The 27,447-nt window shown below is 38.8% G+C and overlaps 1 protein-coding gene across 1 annotated transcript in view; it reads right to left on the bottom strand.

The window, feature by feature from the left end:
* Positions 1-27,447, bottom strand: part of LOC128661263 (zinc finger protein 665-like) — a 71,801-nt gene that overhangs the window by 6,516 nt on the left and 37,838 nt on the right. The window contains exon 2 of the mRNA XM_053715537.1: positions 7,377-7,794. Within this exon, the coding sequence (XP_053571512.1) occupies positions 7,377-7,794 (418 nt within the window). The remainder of the gene's footprint in view (positions 1-7,376; positions 7,795-27,447) is intronic.

The raw sequence follows: 27,447 nt of genomic DNA, 5'->3' as shown, positions 1-27,447 counted from the left end.
TGAATCAAGTTAACAATGCTAGACAAATCATGATCCGATACTTGTTGCGCTAAAGTTTCCAACCAAAAAGTTGAAGCAGCTGCAACATCAGCCAAATAAATTGCAGGCCTGAGAAGATGACCTGAATATAAATAAGCTTTCCTTAGATAAGATTTATGTTTCCTATATAAAGGATCTTTAAAATAAGTACTATCTTCCGTAGGAATAGTAGTACGTTTAGCAAGAGTAGAGATAGCCCCATCAACTTTTGGGATCTTTTCCCAAAATTCCACTGTAACTGCTGGCAAAGGATACAATTTTTTTAAACCTTGAAGAAGGGATAAAAGAAGTACCAGGCATATTCCATTCCTTAGAAATCATATCAGAAATAGCATCAGGAACTGGAAAAACCTCTGGAATAACCACAGGAGGTTTATAAACAGAATTTAAATGTTTACTAGTTTTAATATCAAGAGGATTAGTTTACTCCATATCCAATGTAATCAACACTTCATTTAACAAAGAACAAATATACTCAATTTTAAATAAATAAGAAAATTTGTCAGCGTCAATATCTGAGGCAGGATCTTCTGAACCAGATAGATCCTCATCAGAGAAGGATAATTCAGTATTTTGTCGGTCATTTGAAATTTCATCAATTTTATGAGAAGTTTTAAAAGACCGTTTACGTTTATTAGAAGGCGGAATGGCAGACAAAGCCTTCTGAATAGAATCAGAAATAAATTATTTTAAATTTACAGGTATATCTTGCGCATTAGATGTTGAAGGAACAGCAACAGGTAATGAACTACTACTGATGGATACATTCTCTTCATGTAAAAGTTTATCATGACAACTATTACAAACCACAGCTGGAGGTATAACCTCCACAAGTTTACAACAAATGAACTTAGCTTTGGTAGAACTGTTATCAGGCAGCAGGGTTCCAACAGTGATTTCTGAGGCAGGATCAGATCGAGACATCTTACAAATGTAAGAGAAAAAAACAACATATAAAGCAAAATGATCAATTTCCTTATATGGCAGTTTCAGGAATGGGAAAAAATGCAAACAGCATAGCCCTCTGACAGAGAAAAAAGGCAAGAGGCATATAAGAATGGGGTCTTAAATAATGAAAATATTTGGTGCCAAGTACGACGCACGATACAAACTGAATAATATTTTTTTGGCGCCAAAAACGTCCGGAAATGACACCCTCGCGTCACCGAAGACGCAACCTTGTGAAGCACTCGGCATCGACTAAGATGCTGGAAATGACGAAATTGCATCAACGAACGTAACTTTGCGCCAAAAAAATCTCGCCCCAAGAATGACGCAATAAACTCTAGTATTTTGCACCCTCGCGAGCCTAATTCTGCCCGCGAATATAAAAGACAGTCAATTTGAAAAAGAGACTATACCCCAGATAAGAAATACATTTCTTTCATGCAATTGGCAAGAGTCCATGAGCTAGTGACATATGGGATTCTGCCTTTTGTTCAGCAAGGACATAATATGTCCACAATAGACTTGCAAGATTGTGACTATAAGGACTAGTCCTTATAGTCACCATCTTGCAAGTCTATTGTGGACATATAATGTCCTCGCTGAACAAAAGGCAGAATCCCATATGTCACTAGCTCATGGACTCTTGCCAATATGAAAGAAATGAATTTATCAGGTAAGTTCTTACATAAATTATGTTTTTTCCTAAAAAAGCATTTCCCAGATATGAAACTGACAGTCTGCAAAAGGAAATATACTGAAAACCTGAATCACGGCAAATATAAGTACCATACATATATTTAGAACTTTATAAAATACATAAAGTGCCAAACCATAGCTGATAGCCAAACTAGTACTGAAACGGTTATCAGTAGAGGTAATGGAATATGAAAGTAGATTGTCGATCTGAAAAGGGAGGTAGGAGATGAATCTCTACGACCGATAACAGAGAACCTATGAAATAGATCTCCCGTGAGGAAAACCATTGCATTCAGTAGGTGATACTCCCTTCACATCCCTCTGACATTCACTGTACTCTGAGAGGAATCGGGCTTCAAAAATGCTGAGAAGCCATATCAACGTAGAAATCTTGGCACAAACTTACTTCACCACCCCCATAGGAGGCAAAGTTTGTAAAACTGAATTGTGGGTGTGGTGAGGGGTGTATTTATAGGCATTTTGAGGTTTGAGAAACTTTGCCCCTCCTGGTAGGATTGTATATTCCATACATCACTAGCTCATGGACTCTTGCCAATTACATGAAAGAAATCTATTTAAGTGGGGCCATATCACAACTTTACAAATATATTATAATCTTTATTTTCTATCATTTATATGAAACAATATTTTATCCTAAAACAAAATGTTAAAAATCAGTTGTTTAAATATAAGTTAAATTGGATACTGCAGTATTGGTATTGTACTTCCTACTAATTCTCACTGTCAGACATTTTGTCATGTGCTCCACCCCCAGTCCTTTAACTTCTCTTGGTCAATGCTGAGTTGTCTTAAACCACACTACATGAGGGTGTGGGAGAGATAGGCACTTAAATGTTAATTTCAATAGTTTTCTTGGATAGAGTTAAGAAAATAAAGAATTTGTGTTTACATAGAGTGATAATATAATGAGATGTCCTTTTGGCAAATTCAGTCCATTTAAAAATTTTAAAAATTTAAAATATAGAATTACAAAACCACAGATGCATAATAAAAATACAATGCAATAAAACTTACTATGAATTTTAAAAGAGCAGTAGATTGTTTTCTGATAAATGTAGTTCTGCAGCTGTACCATGTGACAGCTATCAGCCAATAACAGACTTCTGTACCATGTGACAGCTATCAGCCAATAACAGACTCATATGTTTATATAATGTGATCTCCTGCATATGCTAAGTAGGAGCCGGAGCCTCAGGCCATTTAAAAGGCTGTGTACAATTTAATAATGAAAATAAATTACAAACAGCAAACAGTTATTTTATATGAAAATAAAGCTAAAGGTGAAATTTCCCATACACTTTATACTATTTTATACACCGGTAAAACAAGTCATTAGAAACAGATTAAAGGGACAGCAAGGTCACAATTACACTTTTATTATTCAAATTCAAACAACTTCCAATTTCCTTCTATTATCAAATCTGCTTTATTCCCTTGGGGACCTTTGTGGCAAAGCCTTTAATGCACTATGGTGCGCTAGCTGCTGATTAGTGGCACATACAAGCCTCTTGTCATTGGCTCACCTTATGTGCTAAGCTAGCTCCCAGTAGTGCATTGCTGCTGCTTTGATAAAGGACATATAGAGAATGAAGCAAATATCACAATAGAAGTCAGTTGGAAAGTTGTTGAAAATCATATTTTCTATTTAAATAATGAAAAACATTTGAGGTTTCTTGTTATTTTAAGGCAACACCAAATTTACAGGACACTGTCCCTTTAAGTCTGTGATCGTGTGACATAAACAGCAGCAGCTGAAGGTGCAGAATACACTTACTAAGGTCTTTACTAACAACAAGAATCAGTCACAGATCAGTGGGATAAACGTTCTGATGATAAACAGGTGCAGCTAATAGAAATAAGAAATGTATTATAAAATAACCTCATTAGCAATAAAATAATATGCAGATCACAATATATTTATGATTAGATTTGCTGCCTTGCTTCCTTATTTCCTTTCCTCAGACACCCCTGCCCTCATTCTTGGTGACTTCAACATCCCTCTTGACAATCCCACTGCCTCCTCTGCAAAACAACTTCTGCAACTCAGTTCCTCTTCCGGCCTATCACAATGGACTGACTCTTCCACTCACAAAGATGGTCACTCCCTTGATCTGATTTTCAGCTATCGATGCACTCCCTCAAATTTCCCAAACTCCCCTTTTCCTCTTTCTGACCATTATCTCCTGACTTGCAACATCACTTCCCTCCCTACAAACCCCCCCCCTTCCACCAAACTTTACAGAAGCACTAAGTCATTAGATCAGCAACAGCTCGCTAGCTCTCTCAAAACTCTCTTCTCTTCCATCAACTCCTTTTCCTGCCCTGACCAATCTATCTGCCACTATAACTCCACCCTTACATCAGTCATTGACACTCTGGCCCCTCCAACCATAGCTCAGAAACCCCACTCTCATCCTCAGCCCTGGCATACTCCTCTGACACGGTACCTACGCAGATGTTCCCGTACTGCTGACCGACACTGGAGGAAATATCGGAGTTCAGCTGACTTTCCTCAATACAAATGCATCCTGAACTCCTACTATTCTGCCCTTAATCTTTATAAGCAACAATACTTCTCTAATCTGATCTCTACTCTTTCCTCTAACCCAAAATGTCTGTTTTCCACGTTCAATACTCTTGTCCACCCACCCACACACCTCCTAATACAACTTCTCTCTCAGCTCAAGATTTTGGCAGCCACTTCAATAACAAAATTGACTTAATCAGAAATGAAATCACCTCTCAACTTACTACCAATCTTCCACCCCCTCAAAAGCTCACAATCATACAAAACCCAAATACCCTTAAATTTAGCTCTTTTACCCTTGTTACAGAGGAAGACGTTTCTGCCCTTATACTGATCTCACTACCTGTCCCCTCAAACCCATCCCCTCACAGCTACACCCCTCCCTCTGTTCTACCATCAACCCCATACTCACACACATTTTCAACCTCTCCCTCAGCACTGGTATATTTCCCTCATCTCTAAAACATGCACTGGTCACACCTATCCTCAAAAAACCTTCCCTCGATCCAACCTCCCCATCCAACTACCGTCCTATTTCCCTACTCCTTGCCTCAAACTTCCTTGAAAAGCTAGTATATGCACGTCTATCCAATTTCCTTACACTAAACTCTTCTTGACCCACTGCAATCTGGATTGTTTCCCCATTACTCCTCAGAGACAGCAATTTTCAAGGTTACCAACGACCTGCTTACAGTAAAATCCAAAGGCCACTTCTCTCTGCTTATCCTCCTTGATCTGTCTGCAGCAAATCAGTAAGGGTTACTGTAGTATATCTAGAGTATAGTTATAAGTGTCAATTAAACAACTAGGTACATGGAACTACTGAAACTGACAGTTTCTGTCCGTTAGTTGCATATTGTTTGCGGTCTTTCCTAACAAAGTCTGAGTATACATAAGTGTCAGCTTAGACATCAAGAGTTATTAGACTTATACTATACTTAATGAGAACATTAAAAATGAAGGGTCTCGAGCCCTTTCCCCTAACATGTTTCATAAAGCCAGTTTGATCAGGATGTAAAAGTCCTCCAAGAATAGTTTTTTTTTATATATATTTTTATTGAGGTTTCATACAAGGCAAACATACAAAAAATGTCATTGAAAAATATACAAATATAGTGTATAATTATATTGCATGACATAGCTTAATCTTAAAATGCACGTCAATTGCCATTAATACTATATACCCACTGAACAATTTAAAAGGCCACTCTTGGACCTAACAATGATGTATAACATACACAGTTATAGTAGGTAATTTCAAATAGAGTGAGATCTCTCTTGGATCTCAGATGAAGAACCTCTTTTTTGTTATTATTTTGATATTTAAACTATCAAGCATTATATACAACATACAAATTTTGAACAGCTATAAGAATAGAACTAAACTCTTAATTTTACAATATAACACAAGTGAGAGGGATATTATAAGGTTTTAAGGAGGTGTATGGACCCCTAGTTGCTATTCTGAGCATCTTATTGTTCTAGAACCTCCTAGAGTGATGTTGGCCGTACCTAAGATATTGAGAAAATTTAAAGTGATGCTTAAGGAAATATGTATGACAGACTGCCCGAGTGTAAGCATGTTCAACTCTTTTAGGGACTGTTCTACAGTTGGTGATATCTGTGTAGTTTTTAGACCAGAAGATTGTGAGTCTGCCACAAGGGCCTGGGCCCTAAACTCTGTGGCAATGAACTCAATAAATTATATTTTAAGATAAAGATGTCTTATTATCAGTCTAGTTGTTAGACAGTCTTACTGAGTTAATGTCTAGTGAAACATAACTTCTTGTGAGAATGAGAAGAATATAGTATTACATGCTTAGTCATATTGTTACGCTCAATGGTTATATCCTGTTATCAAACAATAATCCTTGTCATAAATGGTATATCTTGTAGGCTAGGTAGTTCAATATATATTAGAGCCACATAGTCAGACACAAATAGAGTTCAAACCAGTTTACTGAATATAGATCTCTATATGTAATATAAAAGAACAACTGCAACATAAGAGTAAAGATATTCGTTGGTTTATATTTGAAGGTCTATGTAGTATAGAGTGTTAAGACTAGTAGCATGCACACCTGATAGCTACAACAATTATATAGGGTAAAATATTATATGAAATTACAGGCTCAATAAAAAAATAATTGGTGGGAAATGTAGGGAACAAATGTGTCTATACCGGTGGTACACATTCTATGTAATATTCTGATGTGGTTGAAACAGTTCTGAAAATGAGAAATAATACAATACCCTGTACTGAACCATATGATTGTGCACAGTGGTTACATATATGTCAACAAACAAAAAACATTATCATAAGTAGTATAACTTGTAGGTTAGGCAGTTCAATGTACGTTAGATCTATATAATCAGGCACAGATGGTGATCAAAATAGTAACACTGAATACTCCAGCAGTCACATAGAGAGATCTCTGCAAGTAATATATAAGAACGACTACAGTATGAGAGTAAAAAATAATTGTTGGTTTATAGTTGAGGGACCATGTAAAATAAAGATTAGTAACATGTCAACCTGAGATTACATTGTGGTTAAGCCATTTAGAAACTGGGTACAGCTACAGGATGCAAATCGATATCACTTTTATAATTTATCATTGATAGTGGGTGATCCTATTTCTAAATGCTAGCTAGCTTTGCAGAGTAAAAGGTTAAAACCTGAGGAGATTGACAGATAAAGTAAAAGGTAGCCAGGTATATGTATAGTTCTGACATTGTCACTATGTTCAGCCGATGCCAGTCCTGTATGACCAAACACCGCATGTTGAGAGCAGTTCTAAAATGGAGTCACCAAACTGTTTCCAAATTTTATGGTGAATTAATTCTAACGCACACTTAGCCCCAGACACATGGTAGAGAGGCCGTATGACTTAAAATGATCCGGTACATATGGAGCTTTGGAGTGTCCCCTGCTCACCTCCACAGGTCATGTGTAAATTAGTAGCTAGCCCACACCGGTTCTCAAGTCTATGTTATGGGGTTTAGGATATACAAGGCTGCTGTAACGGTCCGAACAAACTTGCCTGCATGACTGAAAGTGTTCTCTTGTCATAGATGCCTGTGAGCTAAAGTCTCTCAGCCAGCTGCGTTCAGAACGGGAGAGAACCACAGCTTCTTTAATTACCTCACTTGATGTAAATCCCACCACCTTCAGTGACCGGTTAGCGTTCCCCCCTTTCCGCAGAACAGTTTGACTCAAAATCATCATAGGGGCTGAGAGGAAGGAGGTAGGAGTTTTAGGCAATACCGTGAAGTTTCCCTTATCTCCTTTCTCATAGTTCTCCATATGGGTTAGTGCCCGCACTCTCTCCTTGTAACGCGTGTCTGATGAAGGTGTCTCTGCCTGGTGTATTACCAAGATATTGCTTTCTTCAGTAGACTCCAGTTTTGGAGTTGTCGTGAGTATTGTGTCCTTGCTGTGCCGTTGTATATGGACGCCGCCATGGCCCCATGCTTCAGATAAATCATTCATGAGCCGTGTAAAGTGATCATTAAGGATAATAGTGATCTTTTTAAGCAAGATGGCTTCTGCGGGTTCCATCCTGTATAAATAGCAAGCAAATCCCCACTGAGTATATGTATAGTAAGTACTCTCCAGGTACTTTCTAACGACAGAGACCCGAAGGTGCTCTACCGAGGGGTTGGTTAGGAGGCCGCAGCCTCAGAAAGTCTCCAGACAATTGTAGCGTGCTTCAATCTTGATGATATTTAGTGCAGGTAATTGAGCTTCTCAAATTATACCTCTTGCGATGTGTATGGCTAAGCAATGGTAGGTATGGAAGGTGATTTTAAGAAGATTAGAGGAGAAGCTTATAGCAGCTAACAATTGAGCGTCCTATCATGGCCGCCGCCCGGAAGTCCCCCCCCCAAGAATAGGTTTTAACCTCTTTGACAAAATATTTGTTAATAGTTTGTAGTCGGTATTGAGTAGAGATATTGGTCGATAAGAGTCCATAAGATTGGGGTCCCCATCTTTTTTTGGAATAAGCATTACATTAGAAGCAGTAAAGTAATTCCTTGACTATAGTAATGGTTAAAAAGTTGGACCAGGAAAGGGGAGATTTGTTCTTCAAATACCTGTAGAATTCTATAAGATATTAGATCAGGGCCAGGAGCTTTACCATTTGCTGCATTACATATGGCCTGTGTGACCTCATCCAAAGAAATATCTCTACTCAATATTGATCTGGCGATAATTTGGGGATTTTAACTTTCCGCCAAAAACTATTTTAAGCCTCTGCGTCTAGAGGGTCTGGTGCGTATATATCCTTTAAACATTTGTAGAATTGCGTCATTATCTCCTTTGGGGAGGTACATTTGATGCCATCAGTTACAATTGTACCAATAAAATTATTCCTTTTCTTAGATTTAGCTATACTTGCTAACATTTTTGCCGATTTTGGGGAGAATATATTAAAGGCTGCATTATTTTTAGTTAAATTCTTTTTATTGAATTGAATCAATATACAACCCATATCATATACATAAATCATACAGACATAGAAACATTTAGGATGTTATGAGGAGGTATAGATCCAAACAATTTTATAATACATATTAACACAAAAAAGAAAAACAAGATCTGTCCATAAAATAGAGAGGGAGGAGGAATGGGGTGTGTCCAGTCTCGGGATAAAATTAACTACGAAGAGCACTAACTTCTTACATTAACCTAACTAAGTCTATGCATCCTTTTATATTCATCCCAAATAGCTTGTATCATTATAAAACTATCCGTGTTACCTTTCATATATAGGGAATACTCTTCTAATTCTATGAGCTCGGTTACCTTAGCTCTCCACATTCCCAAAGTAGGAACATCTCTTGCTCTCCAGTGTCTGGCAATTAATGTTTTTACGCTATTGGTAAATATGCGGAATAAAGGAAGAAGGGATTTAAGCGGCAATTTAACAGACTTGTTTAACAGCCAAATAAGGGGATCCGGAGGCAAGTGCGCTTGAAATATATTTTCTATTTCGTCCATTACTTCATACCAAAAATGATTTAATTGTGAGCACCACCACCAAATATGACCCATGCCACTTCCCACATGGCCGCATCTCCAGCATTTATTGTTAGTATTAGGGTATAGCCTGTGCATCTTCCGTGGGGTTAAGTACCAACAATGTAATATTTTATAATTGGTTTCTAGGATGGATGCTGAAGTAGAGGACTTTTTGGTGTTAAGGAATATGTTAGTTGCCGTTTGTGGAAGTATAATTATACCTAGTTCCCTCTCCCACATCTCTATTGAATACGGTAGGTTTCCAGGGGGAGGTTCGGTTAAGATTTTGTATATAGCGGAGAGAGAGTGTTTTAGTGGCAAGTCTAGGAGATATAGTTTCTCAATATTGGTTGGAGGGCGAGTCATGTTATTTGTATATTTTTGTGTGGATATGTAGTTTTGGAGTCTTCTATAAGAGAACCAGTTACGTGCCCATTCGTATCCTCTATCTATCAGCTGGGCTTGTATGCATACAGAGTCATTAGAGGTAACGTTATGTATGGTTGTATCTTCCTCGGTCGAGGTATAGGGTTGTGGTTTCGTCAAGAGACTTAAAGAAAAATTAAGAAGGTCTAAAAACCTTAAAGATATTTTGTTGGAGAGCCATTACTCCAAAGATCAACCCAGAACCTGGCTAAGAGAAACAAAAGGCTTTCATAAATGTGGGAGATGCCAAGCCTGTAAAAATATGCCCCCTACTAAAATATTTGTACATCCAAATACAGAGAAACTATATGAAATCAAAGATTTTTTTGAACTGCCGATCTAAAAGAGTCATTTATATTGCTATGTGCAAATGCCCGAGAATCTACGTGGGTGAAACCTCACGAGAGTTACGCACCAGAGTACTAGAGCACATTGGTGATATTAAATGGAATAGAAATGTACCTGTGGCACAACATATGAACAACGTACACCATGGAAATAAATATGACATTTTCTTTTTTGCGATTGAGCAAATAAAACTAAAAGGGAGACGAAGCGACATCACAAAGATGTTATTACAAAAAGATTGCAGATGGATCCATAATTTACAAACCACTGCACCTAGAGGTCTAAATTAAGCCATATCATACAAATGTTTCCTCTAAATATGGCAAACAGTAAGAGATCTGAGAAATGTTGTTAGAGATATGTTCGATCTGTAGATGCACCAGATCCATATGTTATATCAACTAATGATAAACAGAATACACATTAACAGTTCTACCCAGAGGCATTGGATAGTTATGAATTTGTTTATTAGCCCTATCTTATACTAATAAAATAAGACTCTATTCAATTATATAAGTGCAGACGATTCATAAGATAAATATTGAACCGTCCTAAAATGATAGCACTATATGAGTGGAGTGACATACACATGCAATCCTAAATAGGTGCAAATTTTGATAAGGTTACTTTTCAGTGTCCTTAGATAATAAGACCTTGAGTGACCAATAAACTATATATAGTGTTGGAACGGTTTCATTCTAATTAGTTTCTGTTTTAAGATACCCTTGCGTGATGTATAACATCAGTTGATATCTATGTGGCATCAAAACTGATCTAAGGATACATATATTATTTGAATAACTATATATCCATGAACAATTCCACACATTCTCTACCTATCTCGTTCTGAATGACCCCAGTGAATAATATTTTAAACACCCATGATCGTACATAGTAATTTCATATTTGCTATGTCCCACTTTTCAGTTGTTCTAATTCCGCCACATCCTAATATAAGAACATACACAGGGAACCATTAATGTCACACGCATTGTGAAAAGTGACTTTGATCGTGCCAATAAAAATAAGTACTTCCTGGTGTATGTACATAGAACATTGTAAATATCCATTGCAAGTATCACAACATAACTGTTGTTTCGTTTTTTCATTTGACATATACTTTGGTTTTAAATATACCTAAGTAGTAATCCAGGCTTCACCGAATATCCTGTGAATGAATAACAGAATAGGCCAATGCGGTATTACACTTCCGCATAACACTGAGAAATAATATCAACATTGCTATGACAACGATTGTAAATAAAGAGCGCTACCTAACGCTGGGCTGGCCCTATGCCCTGACGAATTCACGTTCATGTGACGGAAAAGGCGTTGGTGGGCGTGGCCTGGCATAGAGCGTGTTCCATACACACTAACAAATAGCAAACATAGCGGTTTACTTTCAATACCGCTACAGAGGCTCTGAACATATTCCTTGTTACATTGTTGAGCTTTTACAGAAGCAGACAATCTGTATACAATTTAGTCTATGGGATCATACATAAGGATTACACACTGTAACCACGGATGTTAATAGAGTGCATCCACCTAGATATAAAGAGACAGAATTTGCTGTTTAAAACTGGGTATACAGATAGACTTCGTTTATACACATGAGTTAGGAATTTGAGTGCTGTGAATGTTTTGGCGTTTGATTTGTTTTGAATTTAGGGATATAAGCTAGCAATCGGCTGACTTTGTTAAATCAAAGCAGTACGCAGGTAGGAGGACGCCCTTGAGCGCATAGCTTGTTTGATATTTATGTATGAATACATGTGTCAAGTGAGGAGTTTTCCTTAATACTCTGCCGAATTGCCTATACCCTTTTGTTCTATTAGTAATTATACACGCATACCAGGTCCACTAGCCCTTATTTTCTCATTTTAATTTTAAGATGCTATGTAGGCAAGGCTATAGAATACATAATTAAGTGGTGGTAGTGATTATACCCATCCCTAATAACCTACTCTAGCGTCTACATACTTTTTATTTTGTCTGATTATCATTAGGTGTATACTGACCTATAAGTTATACTATAAGTTTAGAAGTTTGGAGGTGAATATACCCATTCTTAAAATACTCTTGGCAGTATTCTTTCCTATGGTAACGTTGGTTTAGCATATATGTCAATAAAGTGTAATTTTTAACCTCATTAATATTTGATTTATATAGTGTATAATTCTACACTTGACTTCAATGTCACAAATCCCCTTTTTTCCCTAACCCCCAATAGGATTCTATCAGCCAATCGGAATTAAGGTAGGAAAAATCTGATTGGCTGATTCAATCAGCCAATCAGATTGAAGTTCAATCCGATTGGCTGATCCAATCATCCAATCGGATTGAGCTTGCATTCTATTGACTGTTCCAATCAGCCAATAGAATGCAAGCTCAATCCGATTAGCTGATTGGATCAGCCAATCGGATTGAACTTCAATCTGGATTGGCTGATTGAATCAGCCAATCAGATTTTTCCTACCTTAATTCCGATTGGCTGATAGAATCCTATCAGCCAATCGGAATTCGAGGGACGCCATCTTGGATGACGTCCCTTAAAGGAACCATCATTCGCCGTTAATCCGTCGGGGAAGGTGGATGTTCCGCGTCGGCGGTCTGAAGATGGAGTCGGAAGAAAGAAGATAGAAGATGCCGCTTGGAGGAAGACATCGCCCGGATAGAGGACCTCTTCTTTGCCGCTTGGATCAAGACTTTGCCCGGATGGAGGACCACATGGCCCGGATTGGATGAAGAATTCGGCTTGGCTGGGTGAAGACGGCTCAAAGTAGGGAGATCTTCAGGAAGTTAGTGTTAGGTTTTTTTAAGGGGGGATTGGGTGGGTTAGAGTAGGGGTATGTGGGTGGTGGGTTTTAATGTTGGGGGGTTGTATTTTTTTTTTACAGGTAAAAGAGCTGATTACTTTGGGGCAATGCCGTGCAAAAAGCCCTTTTAAGGCCTGGTAAAAGAGCTGATTACTTTGTAATTTAGAATTGGGTAGGGCATTTTTTTATTTTGGGGTTCTTTATTATTTTATTAGGGGGCTTAGATTAGGTGTAATTAGTTTAAACTTCTTGTAATATTTTTTTATTTTCTGTAATTTAGTGTTTGTTTTTTTGTATTATAGATTAGTTTATTTAATTAAATGTAATTGTAGGTAATTGTAGTTAATTTATTTAATTAATTTAATGATAGTGTAGTGTTAGGTTTAATTGTAACTTAGGTTAGGATTTATTTTACAGGTAATTTTGTAATTATTTTAACTAGGTAGCTATTAAATAGTTAATAACTATTTAATAACTATTGTAAATATAAATCCTAAAATAGATACAATGTAACTATTAGTTATATTGTAGCTATATTAGGGTTTATTTTCTAGGCAAGTATTTAGTTTTAAATAGGATTAATTTATTTAATTATAGGAATATTATTTCGTTTAATTTAAATTATATTTATGTTAGGGGGTGTTAGGGTTAGACTTAGGTTTAGGGGTTAATACATTTATTATAGTAGCAGCGACATTGCGGGCGGGAGATTAGGGGTTAATAATTGAAAGTAGGGGGTGGCGATGTTAGGGAGGGCAGATTATGGGTTAATACAATTTATTATAGTGTTTGCGAGGCGGGAGTGCGGCGGTTTAGGGGTTAATACATTTATTATAGTGGCGGCGAGGTCCGGTCGGCAGATTAGGGGTTAATAATTGTAGTTAGGTAGCGGCGACGTTGGGGGGGCAGATTAGGGGTTAATAAATATAATGTAGGTGTCGGCGATGTTAGGGGCTGCAGATTAGGGGTTCATAGCTATAATGTAGGTGTTGGCGGTGTCCGGTCGGCAGATTAGGGGTTAAAAAATTTTATTAGAGGGTTTGCGATGTGGGGGCTCGGTTTAGGGGTACATAGGTAGTTTATGGGTGTTAGTGTACTTTGTAGCACAGTAGTTAAGAGCTTTATATTCCGGCGTTAGCCCATAAAGCTCTTAACTACTGACTTTTTTTGGCTCTACCACTCACTTCTTCCAAGACTCCAAATACCAGCGTTAGGAAAATTCCATTGAAGATAGGATACACAATTGACGTAAGGGGATCTGCGGTAGCCTGGAGTCGCGGAAAGAAAGTGAGCGGTAGACCCTTTCCTGGCTGACTCTAAATACCTGCGGGCGGTAAAAATGCAGCGTTAGGACCCCTTAACGCTGCTTTTGACGGCTAACGCCAAACTCTAAATCTAGCCGATAGTATTTTACATCCCAAGACAACATCAACATATATCCAATACTATCTATGTTACTTCTTCATAAAATAAGTTTTGACTTAGACTATTCCAGTATAAACTTCTTAAACATGGTACATCTATCACTTTAACAGTAAAGCATTAATTGTAGCTTATGGAGACTTAGATTTTTTGCGAGGTAATTCCACTCCTTTTTTTTTCTTCCCCCCTCCCCCCCCCACTCTTAGTGTCTGGGGATATAGTGTTCCAATTCTTTATGATTGCCTAAAAACCTTTGGAAGCTCCTTTCTATATGGGATTAATTATATTGTCTCTTTAAAAGACCAGATCAAGTATCTTCCTTAAGGGTACTTTAATTAAAATGCTCCAAGCTTGTCACTTATCCTTTAAATTTGACCAGCGTTCATTTATCCTTATCTGTGGTTATCTAAAAACATAATTTATGTAAGAACTTACCTGATAAATTCATTTCTTTCATATTAGCAAGAGTCCATGAGCTAGTGACGTATGGGATATACATTCCTACCAGGAGGGGCAAAGTTTCCCAAACCTCAAAATGCCTATAAATACACCCCTCACCACACCCACAAATCAGTTTAACGCATAGCCAAGAAGTGGGGTGATAAGAAAAAAGTGCGAAAGCATAAAAAATAAGGAATTGGAATAATTGTGCTTTATACAAAATAATCATAACCACCACAAAAAGGGTGGGCCTCATGGACTCTTGCTAATATGAAAGAAATGAATTTATCAGGTAAGTTCTTACATAAATTATGTTTTCTTTCATGTAATTAGCAAGAGTCCATGAGCTAGTGACGTATGGGATAATGACTACCCAAGATGTGGATCTTCCACGCAAGAGTCACTAGAGAGGGAGGGATAAAATAAAGACAGCCAATTCCGCTGAAAAAAATCCACACCCAAAAATAAAGTTTAAATCTTATAATGAAAAAAACTGAAATTATAAGCAGAAGAATCAAACTGAAACAGCTGCCTGAAGTACTTTTCTACCAAAAACTGCTTCAGAAGAAGAAAACACATCAAAATGGTAGAATTTAGTAAAAGTATGCAAAGAAGACCAAGTTGCTGCTTTGCAAATCTGATCAACCGAAGCTTCATTCCTAAACGCCCAGGAAGTAGAAACTGACCTAGTAGAATGAGCTGTAATCCTTTGAGGCGGAGTTTTACCCGACTCGACATAAGCATGATGAATTAAAAATTTCAACCAAGATGCCAAAGAAATGGCAGAGGCCTTCTGACCTTTCCTAGAACCGGAAAAGATAACAAATAGACTAGAAGTCTTTTGGAAATTCTTAGTAGCTTCAACATAATATTTCAAAGCTCTAACTACATCCAAAGAATGCAATGATCTCTCCTTAGAATTCTTAGGATTAGGACACAATGAAGGAACCACAATTTCTCTACTAATGTTGTTAGAATTCACAACCTTAGGTAAAAATTAAAAAGAAGTTCGCAACACCGCCTTATCCTGATGAAAAATCAGAAAAGGAGACTCACAAGAAAGAGCAGATAATTCAGAAACTCTTCTAGCAGAAGAGATGGCCAAAAGAAACAAAACTTTCCAAGAAAGTAATTTAATGTCCAATGAATGCATAGGTTCAAACGGAGGAGCTTGAAGAGCCCCCAGAATCAAATTCAAACTCCAAGGAGGAGAAATTGACTTAATGACAGGCTTTATACGAACCAAAGCTTGCACAAAACAATGAATATCAGGAAGATTAGCAATCTTTCTGTGAAAAAGAACAGAAAGAGCAGAGATTTGTCCTTTCAAGGAACTTGCAGACAAACCTTTATCCAAACCATCCTGAAGAAACTGTAGAATTCTCGGAATTCTAAAAGAATGCCAGGAAAAATGATGAGAAAGACACCAAGAAATGTAAGTCTTCCAAACTCGATAATATATCTTTCTAGATACAGATTTACGAGCCTGTAACATAGTACTAATCACAGAGTCAGAGAAACCTCTTTGACTAAGAATCAAGCGTTCAATCTCCATACCTTTAAATTTAAGGATTTGAGATCCTGATGGAAAAAAGGACCTTGTGACAGAAGGTCTGGTCTTAACGGAAGAGTCCATGGTTGGCAAGAGGCCATCCGGACAAGATCCGCATACCAAAACCTGTGAGGCCATGCTGGAGCCACCAGCAGAACAAACAAGCATTCCTTCAGAATCTTGGAGATTACTCTTGGAAGAAGAACTAGAGGCAGAAAGATATAGGCAGGATGATACTTCCAAGGAAGTGACAATGCATCCACTGCTTCCACCTGAGGATCCCTGGATCTGGACAGATACCTGGGAAGTTTCTTGTTTAGATGAGAAGCCATCAGATCTATTTCTGGAAGTCCCCACATTTGAACAATCTGAAGAAATACCTCTGGGTGAAGAGACCATTCACCCGGATGTAACGTTTGGCGACTGAGATAATCCGCTTCCCAATAGTCTATACCTGGGATATGAACCGCAGAAATTAGACAGGAGCTGGATTCCGCCCATACCAGTATTCGAGATACTTCTTTCATAGCCAGAGGACTGTGAGTCCCTCCTTGATGATTGATGTATGCCACAGTTGTGACATTGTCTGTCTGAAAACAAATGAACGATTCTCTCTTTAGAAGAGGCCATGACTGAAGAGCTCTGAAAATTGCACGGAGTTCCAAAATATTGATCTGTAATCTCACCTCCTGAGATTCCCAAACCCCTTGTGCTGTCAGAGACCCCCAAACAGCTCCCCAACCTGTCAGACTTGCATCTGTTGAAATTACAGTCCAGGTCGGAAGAACAAACGAAGCCCCCTGAACTAAACGATGGTGATCTGTCCACCACGTCAGAGAGTGTCGTACAATCGGTTTTAAAGATATTAATTGAGATATCTTTGTGTAATCCCTGCACCACTGGTTCAGCATACAGAGCTGAAGAGGTCGCATGTGAAAACGAGCAAAGGGGATCGCGTCCGATGCAGCAGTCATAAGACCTAGAATTTCCATGCATAAGGCTACCGAAGGGAATGATTGTGACTGAAGGTTTCGACAAGCTGAGATCAATTTTAGACGTCTCTTGTTTGTCAGAGACAGAGTCATGGACACTGAATCTATCTGGAAACCTAAAAAGGTTACCTTTGTCTGAGGAATCAATGAACTTTTTGGTAAATTGATCCTCCAACCATGATCTTGAAGAAACAACACAAGTCGATTCGTATGAGATTCTGCTAAATGTGAAGACTGAGCAAGTACCAAGATATCGTCCAAATAAGGAAATACCACAATACCCTGTTCTCTGATTACAGACAGAAGGGCACCGAGAACCTTTGTAAAAATTCTTGGAGCTGTTGCTAGGCCAAACGGCAGAGCCACAAACTGGTAATGCTTGTCTAGGAAAGAGAATCTCAGAAACTGATAGTGATCTGGATGAACCGGAATATGCAGATATGCATCCTGTAAATATATTGTGGACATATAATGCCCTTGCTGAACAAAAGGCAGGATAGTCCTTACAGTTACCATTTTGAATGTTGGTATCCTTACATAACGATTCAATATTTTTAGATCCAGAACTGGTCTGAAGGAATTCTCCTTCTTTGGTACAATGAAGAGATTTGAATAAAACCCCAGCCCCTGTTCCAGAACTGGAACTGGCATAATTACTCCAGCCAACTCTAGATCTGAAACACATTTCAGAAATGCTCGAGCCTTCGCTGGGTTTACTGGGACACGGGAAAGAAAAAATCTCTTTGCAGGAGGCCTTATTTTGAAGCCAATTCTGTACCCTTCTGAAACAATGTTCTGAACCCAAAGATTGTGAATTGAATTGATCCAAATTTCTTTGAAAAAACGTAATCTGCCCCCTACCAGCTGGGCTGGAATGAGGGCCGCACCTTCATGTGGACTTGGGAGCTGGCTTTGGTTTTCTAAAAGGCTTGGATTTATTCCAGACTGGAGATGGTTTCCAAACTGATACCGCTCCTGTGGATGAAGGATCAGGCTTTTGTTCCTTATTGTGACGAAAGGAACGAAAACGATTATTAGACCTAAATTTACCTTTAGATTTTTTATCCTGTGGTAAAAAAGTTCCTTTCCCTCCAGTAACAGTTGAGATAATAGAATCCAACTGAGAGCCAAATAATTTATTACCCTGGAAAGAAAGGGAAAGCAAAGTAGACTTAGAAGACATATCAGCATTCCAAGTTTTAAGCCATAAAGCTCTTCTAGCTAAAATAGCTAGAGACATATACCTGACATCAACTCTAATGATATCAAAGATGGCATCACAAATAAAATTATTAGCATGTTGAAGAAGATTAATAATGCTATGAGAATTATGATCTGTTACTTGTTGCGCTAAAGCTTCTAACCAAAAAGTTGAAGCTGCAGCAACATCCGCTAAAGATATAGCAGGTCTAAGAAGATTACCTGAACATAAGTAAGCTTTTCTTAGAAAGGATTCAATTTTCCTATCTAAAGGATCCTTAAAGGAAGTACTATCTGCCGTAGGAATAGTAGTACGCTTAGCAAGAGTAGAGACAGCCCCATCAACCTTAGGGATTTTGTCCCAAAACTCTAATCTGTCAGATGGCACAGGATATAATTGCTTAAAACGTTTAGAAGGAGTAAATGAATTACCCAAATTATTCCATTCCCTGGAAATTACTTCAGAAATAGCATCAGGGACAGGAAAAACTTCTGGAATAACTACAGGAGATTTAAAAACCTTATTTAAACGTTTAGATTTAGTATCAAGAGGACCAGAATCCTCTATTTCTAATGCAATTAAGACTTCTTTAAGTAAAGAACGAATAAATTCCATTTTAAATAAATATGAAGATTTATCAGCATCAACCTCTGAGACAGAATCCTCTGAACCAGAAGAGCCATTATCAGAATCAGAATGATGATGTTCATTTAAAAATTCATCTGAAAAATGAGAAGTTTTAAAAGACTTTTTACGTTTACTAGAAGGAGGAATAACAGACATAGCCTTCTTAATGGATTTAGAAACAAAATCTCTTATGTTATCAGGAACACTCTGAGTATTAGATGTTGACGGAACAGCAACAGGTAATGTAACATTACTAAAGGAAATATTATCTGCATTAACAAGTTTGTCATGACATTCAGTACAAACAACAGCTGGAGGAACAGATACCACAAGTTTACAGCAGATACACTTAACTTTGGTAGATCCAGCACCAGGCAGCGATTTTCCAGAAGTATCTTCTGACTCAGGGTCAATCTGGGACATCTTGCAATATGTAATAGAAAAAACAAAATATAAAGCAAAATTGATCAAATTCCTTAAATGACAGTTTCAGGAATGGGAAAAAATGCCAGTGAACAAGCTTCTAGCAACCAGAAGCAATAAATAATGAGACTTAAATAATGTGGAGACAATAGTGACGCCCAAATTTTTTAGCGCCAAAAAAGACGCCCACATTATTTGGCGCCTAAATGCTTTTAGCGCCAAAAATGACGCTACATCCGGAACGCCGACACTTTTGGCGCAAAAAAAACGTAAAAAATAACGCAACTTCCGGCGACACGTATGACGCCGGAAACAGAAAAAAGTTTTTTGCGCCAAATAAGTCAGCGCCAAGAATGACGCAATAAAATGAAGCATTTTCAGCCCCCGCGAGCCTAACAGCCCACAGGGAAAAAGTCAAATTTTAAGGTAAGAAAAAATTTATTTATTCATATGCATTATCCCAAATATGAAACTGACTGTCTGAAATAAGGAACGTTGAACATCCTGAGTCAAGGCAAATAAATGTTTGAATACATATATTTAGAACTTTATATAAAAGTGCCCAACCATAGCTTAGAGTGTCACAGAAAATAAGACTTACTTACCCCAGGACACTCATCTACATGTAGTAGAAAGCCAAACCAGTACTGAAACGAGAATCAGTAGAGGTAATGGTATATATAAGAGTATATCGTCGATCTGAAAAGGGAGGTAAGAGATGAATCTCTACGACCGATAACATAGAACCTATGAAATAGACCACGTAGAAGGAGATCATTGAATTCAAATAGGCAATACTCTCCTCACATCCCTCTGACATTCACTGCACGCTGAGAGGAAAACCGGGCTCCAACCTGCTGCGGAGCGCATATCAACATAGAATCTAGCACAAACTTACTTCACCACCTCCATAGGAGGCAAAGTTTGTAAAACTGATTTGTGGGTGTGGTGAGGGGTGTATTTATAGGCATTTTGAGGTTTGGGAAACTTTGCCCCTCCTGGTAGGAATGTATATCCCATACGTCACTAGCTCATGGACTCTTGCTAATTACATGAAAGAAAAGAAGATAGCTTTGTGCCCCCAGATGTTTTTGTGGGCTTATGAACAAACACCTGAAATAATTTACCAGACCGTCCATAGAACTTTTTACTGGTTAGCCTTTTTTATTAAATCTTTTCTGTTTTTAGCCGTTCTCCAGCCCTTCGTATAAAACCAGACCCTACTGTAGAATAAGAAGGTAAAAAACAAAGATCAGTAGTGCGTGTGGAGTAAGTTACTTTGCAACCAAGCAGCAATACTGCTGGTTCCTTCTAAACAAGTTTTCCTGTTAGTGTGAAAGTACTTACCCCCCTGCTTCTTCACGGCTCGATTGATATGTTGACTTACTGCAGTTTGGGAGACCTCTCTCCTAGGCGGTCCTCTGTCCCGTATACTCTGCACAGAGCCTGCACGCTCCGACGGGTCTTACTCAACTAGATGTCACGCCGACGTGTTCTGGCTCCCGGATGTGACCTCACTGTCCCGTGCCGACTAACGAGGAGGGCGGTAGGGAAGACTCAGCTCTCCATCATCTCTGCTGCAGATCAAAGCCTGGATACTACTTTTCCCTGGAACCTTGTCTCCGGCAGGGCACCTCTCGCATAGATCAGGCTCTCAATCCTCAGTTACAGGCGCTTATTTGTTGGATGCATTCGCCTTAAGCTGGCTTATTTGCTTACAGCTAGGTTCATCTGTAGTGCAGCCATCAGGTAGTAGTCTGGTTTGCTTGCTTTATTTCGCAGGTTCTGTTTCATCATCAGTAGCCTAACCAGCCTGTACAGGAACAATAGACTTCCGTGCAATGCCTCTTTCCCCCGGGCAGGGTATGTTTTCCCCCCAACAATAGGGCATTATGGCTGGGGATCAGATAGTATTCAGCGCTACAAACGAGAGAGCTAGAGCGCACGCTGCATACAGGACGCTCCTCCCACCGGAAGTCAATTCGCTATACAGCTTAATTTTTCACTTTATTGAACAGGGAACATTTCATTGGATCATATGATACCTCTATTTCTATACTGCAGAACTCTCGAGACTGGACTGTTGAGGACTTTGGCGACCCTGTGAAAGGGAAAGGCCTCCAAACCCCGAAGGAACCGGGTATATAGTGGATGATTTTAATCTCACTTTTACTTCCTTAACATGGAGGAACTATATTTTGCTATCAAGACCCCGATGGAGGAACATGAAGCGCAAATTTGTACGAGAGTGGATTGAATCCTTCCATTGCTGATGGCACCTTCAGACTGGCGGGAAACTCCACAGACTAAATTGCAGTTGCCTCCCTTACAGTGATCCAGCTGCACAGAGTGTCTGATTGCAAGAGACAATAGGGCGTAAGTGCAAAGCTTACCTAGTGCTGCTCTTTCTCCCCCAACCCCAGATAAATGGGTCCCGGAGTTTTTGGAGTATACTTGGAAGGATTGCAGCACCACCAAGGCCCACCGCAACTTATAATTATGTGCAGTGCACAGGATTTTTTACCCGATGAGCAACTGTGGCTATATGATTTGGGAAGGTTCTCGCCGACTGCCTGGAGGGATGCGGCTGGTGCTCCTGAGGAGAAGATGAGGTCTCCCAGCACAGGTCGTACTAAAGGTCTCAGCATCATAGACCAGGAGGAACGCTGTCGGGTTAACAGCATGAACCGTTCTGTAGGGAGCTTTCCCTGCCTCTGCAGCTACCCTAACTCTTCAGAGACTGCAAGAACTGGTTTTTGTTGTTTCAATGTCCTGGGCCTCAAAGTGCAAGGTCTGTGGGGGTCTGACAAAGGGACTTTTGCTTTCTGATGCTATCCTACAGGACAGGAGTGGGCTAAGTATATGTTGGCCTTGTGTATATGCTTCAGCAGCCTACCACTGGGACATTTGTCTCTTTCTCCATGTAGTTTGCCTTGCATATAATAAGATATCTGCAGTATTGAGTTATACAAAATTTTTGTGGCTAATAGTTAATTTATATTATAGATAGAGGGGTATTACACAGCTATAACTTATATCTCAACAGTTACTTTAATATGATTGTTTATAACATTGACAAACATAGGGCTATGAGTGGTCCAGTGGCTTGAATATTAGTTACAGTGGGGCAAAAAAGTATTTAGTCAGCCACCAATTGTGCAAGTTCTCCCACTTAAGAAGATGAGAGAGGCCTGTAATTTTCATCATAGGTATACCTCAACTATGAGAGACAAAATGTGGAAACAAATTCAGACAATCACATTGTCTGATTTGGAAATAATTTATTTGCATATTATGGTGGAAAATAAGTATTTGGTCAATATCAAAAGTTAATCTCAATACTTTGTTATATATCCTTTGTTGGCAATGACAGAGGTCAAACGTTTTCTTTAAGTCTTCATAAGGCTGTCACACACTGTTGCTGGTATGTTGGCCCATTCCTGCATGCAGATCTCCTCTAGAGCAGTGATGTTTTGGGGTTGTCGCTGGGCAACACAGACTTTCAACTCCCTCCAAAGGTTTTCTATGGGGTTGAGATCTGGAGACTGGCTAGGCCACTCCAGGACCTTGAAATGCTTCTTACAAAGCCACTCCTTCATAGCCCGGGCGGTGTGTTTGGGATCATTGTCATGCAGAAAGACCCAGCCACTTTTCATCTTCAATGCCCTTGCTGATGGAAGGAGGTTTGCACTCAAAATCTCACAATACATGGCCCCATTCATTTTTTCATGTACACGCATCAGTCATCCTGTTCCCTTTGCAGAGAAACAGCCCCAAAGCATGATGTTGCCACCCCCATGCTTCACAGTAGGTATGGTGTTCTTTGGTTGCAACTCAGCATTCTCTCTCCTCCAAACACGATGAGTTGTGTTTCTACCAAACAGTTCTACTTTGGTTTCATCTGACCATATGACATTCTCCCAATCCGCTTCTGGATCATCCAAATGCTCTCTAGCATACTTCAGACGAGCCCGGACATGTACTGGCTTAAGCAGGGGGACACATCTGGCACTGCAGGATCTGAGTCCCTGGCGGCATAGTGTGTTACTGATGGTAGCCTTTGTTATGTTGGTCCCAGCTCTCTGCAGGTCATTCACTAGGTCCCCCTGTGTGGTTCTGGGATGTTTGCTCACAGTTCTTGTGATCATTTTGACCCCACGGGGTGAGATCTTGCGTGGAGCTCCAGATCGAGGGAGATTATCAGTGGTCTTGTATGTCTTCCATTTTCTAATTATTGCTCCCACGGTTGATTTCTTCACACCAAGCTGCTTGCCTATTGCAGATTCAGTCTTCCCAGCCTGGTGCAGGTCTACAATTTTGTTTCTTGTGTCCTTCGACAGCTCTTTGGTCTTCACCATAGTGTAGTTTGGAGTGTGACTGTTTGAGGTTGTGGACAGGTGTCTTTTATACTGATAACAAGTTGAAACAGGTGCCATTAATACAGGCAATGAGTGGAGGACAGAGGAGCCTCTTAAAGAAGAAGATACAGGTCTGTGAGAGACAGAAATCTTGCTTGTTTGTAGGTGACCAAATACTTATTTCCACCATAATATGCAAAAAAATTCTTTCCAAATCAGACAATGTGATTGTCTGGATTTGTTTCCACATTTTGTCTCTCATAGTTAAGGTATACCTATGATGAAAATTACAGGCCTCTCATCTTCTTAAGTGGGAGAACTTGCACAATTGGTGGCTGGCTAAATACTTTTTTGCCCCACTGTATATGCCTAAGGAATCTATCTACTTAATGATGAGATTCACAGTATTATATTTCCTTACATGTAGTTTCATGTATAACTATGACGTTTGTATCTTATACCTCCACTATGCTATTTAATAAGAGTGCAATGCTCTTATAGCCTGTTGCACCTTCTCTAAAGGTATGTTCATATAGCTTGCGGTTTAAGAGCAAGCCCAGATGTTTTAGGGGAACCCTCCATCCCCTAGTTGTAAGCTAACACCATATAATTCATTAGATAATTTAAAAGTTTTATGAGAGTGTTATTTACTATAGAGATATAATGCATATAACAGTTTTTATGCATGAGGTACTATAGTCTATGTTTTCCTTTGTATATGAAAAACATTTCTGCTTAACGTACATAGGTTCCAGTCTAGCTTAGTTTTCAGAATATTTTATTTCAGTCATTTAAGACTATACATTTTTTATACCATTTATCCCTGTTCATGTTTGCCATAACCTAAATACTGGTTATTTTATGTGCATCTCTGTCTATGTAACTCATTGCTTCCTAAAGCTCTTAGGCTCTAGTAATGTTTTGTTTTTAGAATATTCTGATTGAGCCACTCCAGATAGTGCATACTGAGGTATCATTGTATCTGCTTTATGTCTCTCACATACTGAACTTGGCAAACTCTGTATTGAATGCTGTTTACCCCATGTATATATGCAATGTCTGTCTGATTACCTCAATAAAAAATATCTGTGCTGGCGTGCAGCTGCCGGAGGAAACCTAAAGCAACACAGGAAACTCACCATGACCAGAAGTGACTAGTAGCACAAGCGAGTGGGACGCTATTTCCACATACGGGCCGATAATTCAACCAGAGGCAAAACGGAAGTAACGCCCAGACGTACCGCAAGCAAGCGGATCATTGCAAGGGGTGGAGAAGCATTAAACGGCTTCAGCATTAAATAGTGAGTGAGTGACGTTATTTCTATGTGTTTATTGCATTATTAGTCACTGTACGTCTGTGACACACAGATAATATCCCGGCACACAGCTGATATAACAATACTATTAGACATTAAATAGTGAGTGAGTGAAGTTAATTCTATGTGTTTATTGCATTATTAGTCACTGTACGTCTGTGACACACAAATAATATCCCGGCACACAGCTGATTTAACAATTCTATCAGATATTAAATAGTGAGTGAGTTAAGTTATTTCTATGTGTTTATTGCATTATTAGTCACTGTACTTCTGACACACAGATAATATCCCGGCACACAGCTGATATAACAATACTATTAGATATTAAATAGTGAGTCAGTGAAGTTAATTCTATGTGTTTATTGCATTATTAGTCACTGTACGTCTGTGACATACAGATAATATCCCGGCACACAGCTGATATAACAATATTATTAGATATTAAATAGTGAGTGAGTGAAGTTATTTCTATGTGTTTATTGCATTATTAGTCACTGTACTTCTGACACACAGATAATATCCCGGCACACAGCTGATATAACAATACTATTAGATATTAAATAGTGAGGCAGTGAAGTTAATTCTATGTGTTTATTGCATTATTAGTCACTGTACGTCTGTGACATACAGATAATATCCCGGCACACAGCTGATATAACAATATTATTAGATATTAAATAGTGAGTGAGTGAAGTTATTTCTATGTGTTTATTGCATTATTAGTCACTGTACTTCTGACACACAGATAATATCCCGGCACACAGCTGATATAACAATACTATTAGATATTAAATAGTAAGTCAGTGACGTTATTTCTATGTGTTTATTGCATTATTAGTCCCTGTATGTCTGTGACACACAGATAATAACCCAGCACACAGCTGATATAACAATACTATTAGACATTAAATCGTGAGTGAGTGAAGTTATTTCTATGTGTTTATTGCATTATTAGTCACTGTACGTTTGTGACACACAGATAATATCCCGGCACACAGCTGATATAACAATACTATTAGACATTAAAAAGTGAGTCAGTGACGTTACCTCTATGTGTTTATTGCATTATTAGTCACTGTACGTTTGTGACACACAGATAATATCCCGGCACACAGCTAATATAACAATACAATTAGACATTAAATAGTGAGTGAGTGAAGTTATTTCTATGTGTTTATTGCATTATTAGTCACTGTACGTTTGTGACACACAGATAATATTCCGGCACACAGCTAATATAACAATACTATTAGACATTAAATAGTGAGTCAGTGAAGTTATTTCTATGTGTTTATTGCATTATTAGTTGTGACAGACCCTTCTGTCAGGACTGAAGGAGTTAACTGTGTTTAGCTTTAAGAAACTATTTTCTAAACACAAGTTGCTGGCTCCAACCATAATTTAGTTAGTGATAAGAATTCCATTGTTTGATCACCCTCAGAGAGAAAACGCCTAAGTGATAAGAAGAGCCAAGAGTGTCTTGTGGTTGAAGTGTTTAAGTAATATAATTCTATTGTATCATGTCAAAGGGCTTGTTCCCTCCATGTAATGTACAACAGTCTTTAAAACCCCCATCTGGGGGGGGGGGGGTCAGACCTGCATAAATACTAGGCATAGCCTTTAATAAATGACATTCTGTTTAAACCTGAAAACTGGCTGGTTTGTGAATTGCGGATTCCCTATGCAGGACGTTGTTCTCTGGTATTAACCTTGGTACACTGTTGGTACCGTAACAATTGGTGGCAAGCGACGGAATGAACCTTATCGCCCAGAAGAGCAACTACACAAGCCAGTAACCTCAGGAAGAGGGGGATTATTACAATACTGACTAAGATGGAAAAGAGAAAAGTAAATTTTGCAGCTTTTAAAAACTTCCTGGAAACAGAAGGAGAGATTGATGGGTACCTTGCGGATTTTGAGAGGCAATGTGCACTACACAAGGTACCCGCAGAGGACTGGGTCACGATATTATCTGGAAAATTATCCGGCCGGGCCAGTGAGGCTTTTCGGGCCATTCCAGATGAGGAAGTCGGGGATTATAATACTATAAAAGAGGCTCTGCTCTCCAGGTATGCGGTTACACCGGAGGCATACAGGAGGCGGTTCAGAGACACTGTTAAATTAGCTGGAGATTCCTACCTTGAGTGGGCATGTAAGGTGCACCGCACAGCAGCTCACTGGATAGCGGGGTGCCAAGCCATATCTGGGGAAGAGGTGCTGCAGCTATTCCTGTTGGAACATTGCTTTGACAAGTTACCCGCA

This window comes from Bombina bombina, chromosome 5, assembly GCF_027579735.1.
Source record: "Bombina bombina isolate aBomBom1 chromosome 5, aBomBom1.pri, whole genome shotgun sequence".
NCBI classification, from domain to species: Eukaryota; Metazoa; Chordata; class Amphibia; order Anura; family Bombinatoridae; genus Bombina; species Bombina bombina.
This window is presented reverse-complemented; position numbering and strand designations above follow the sequence as displayed.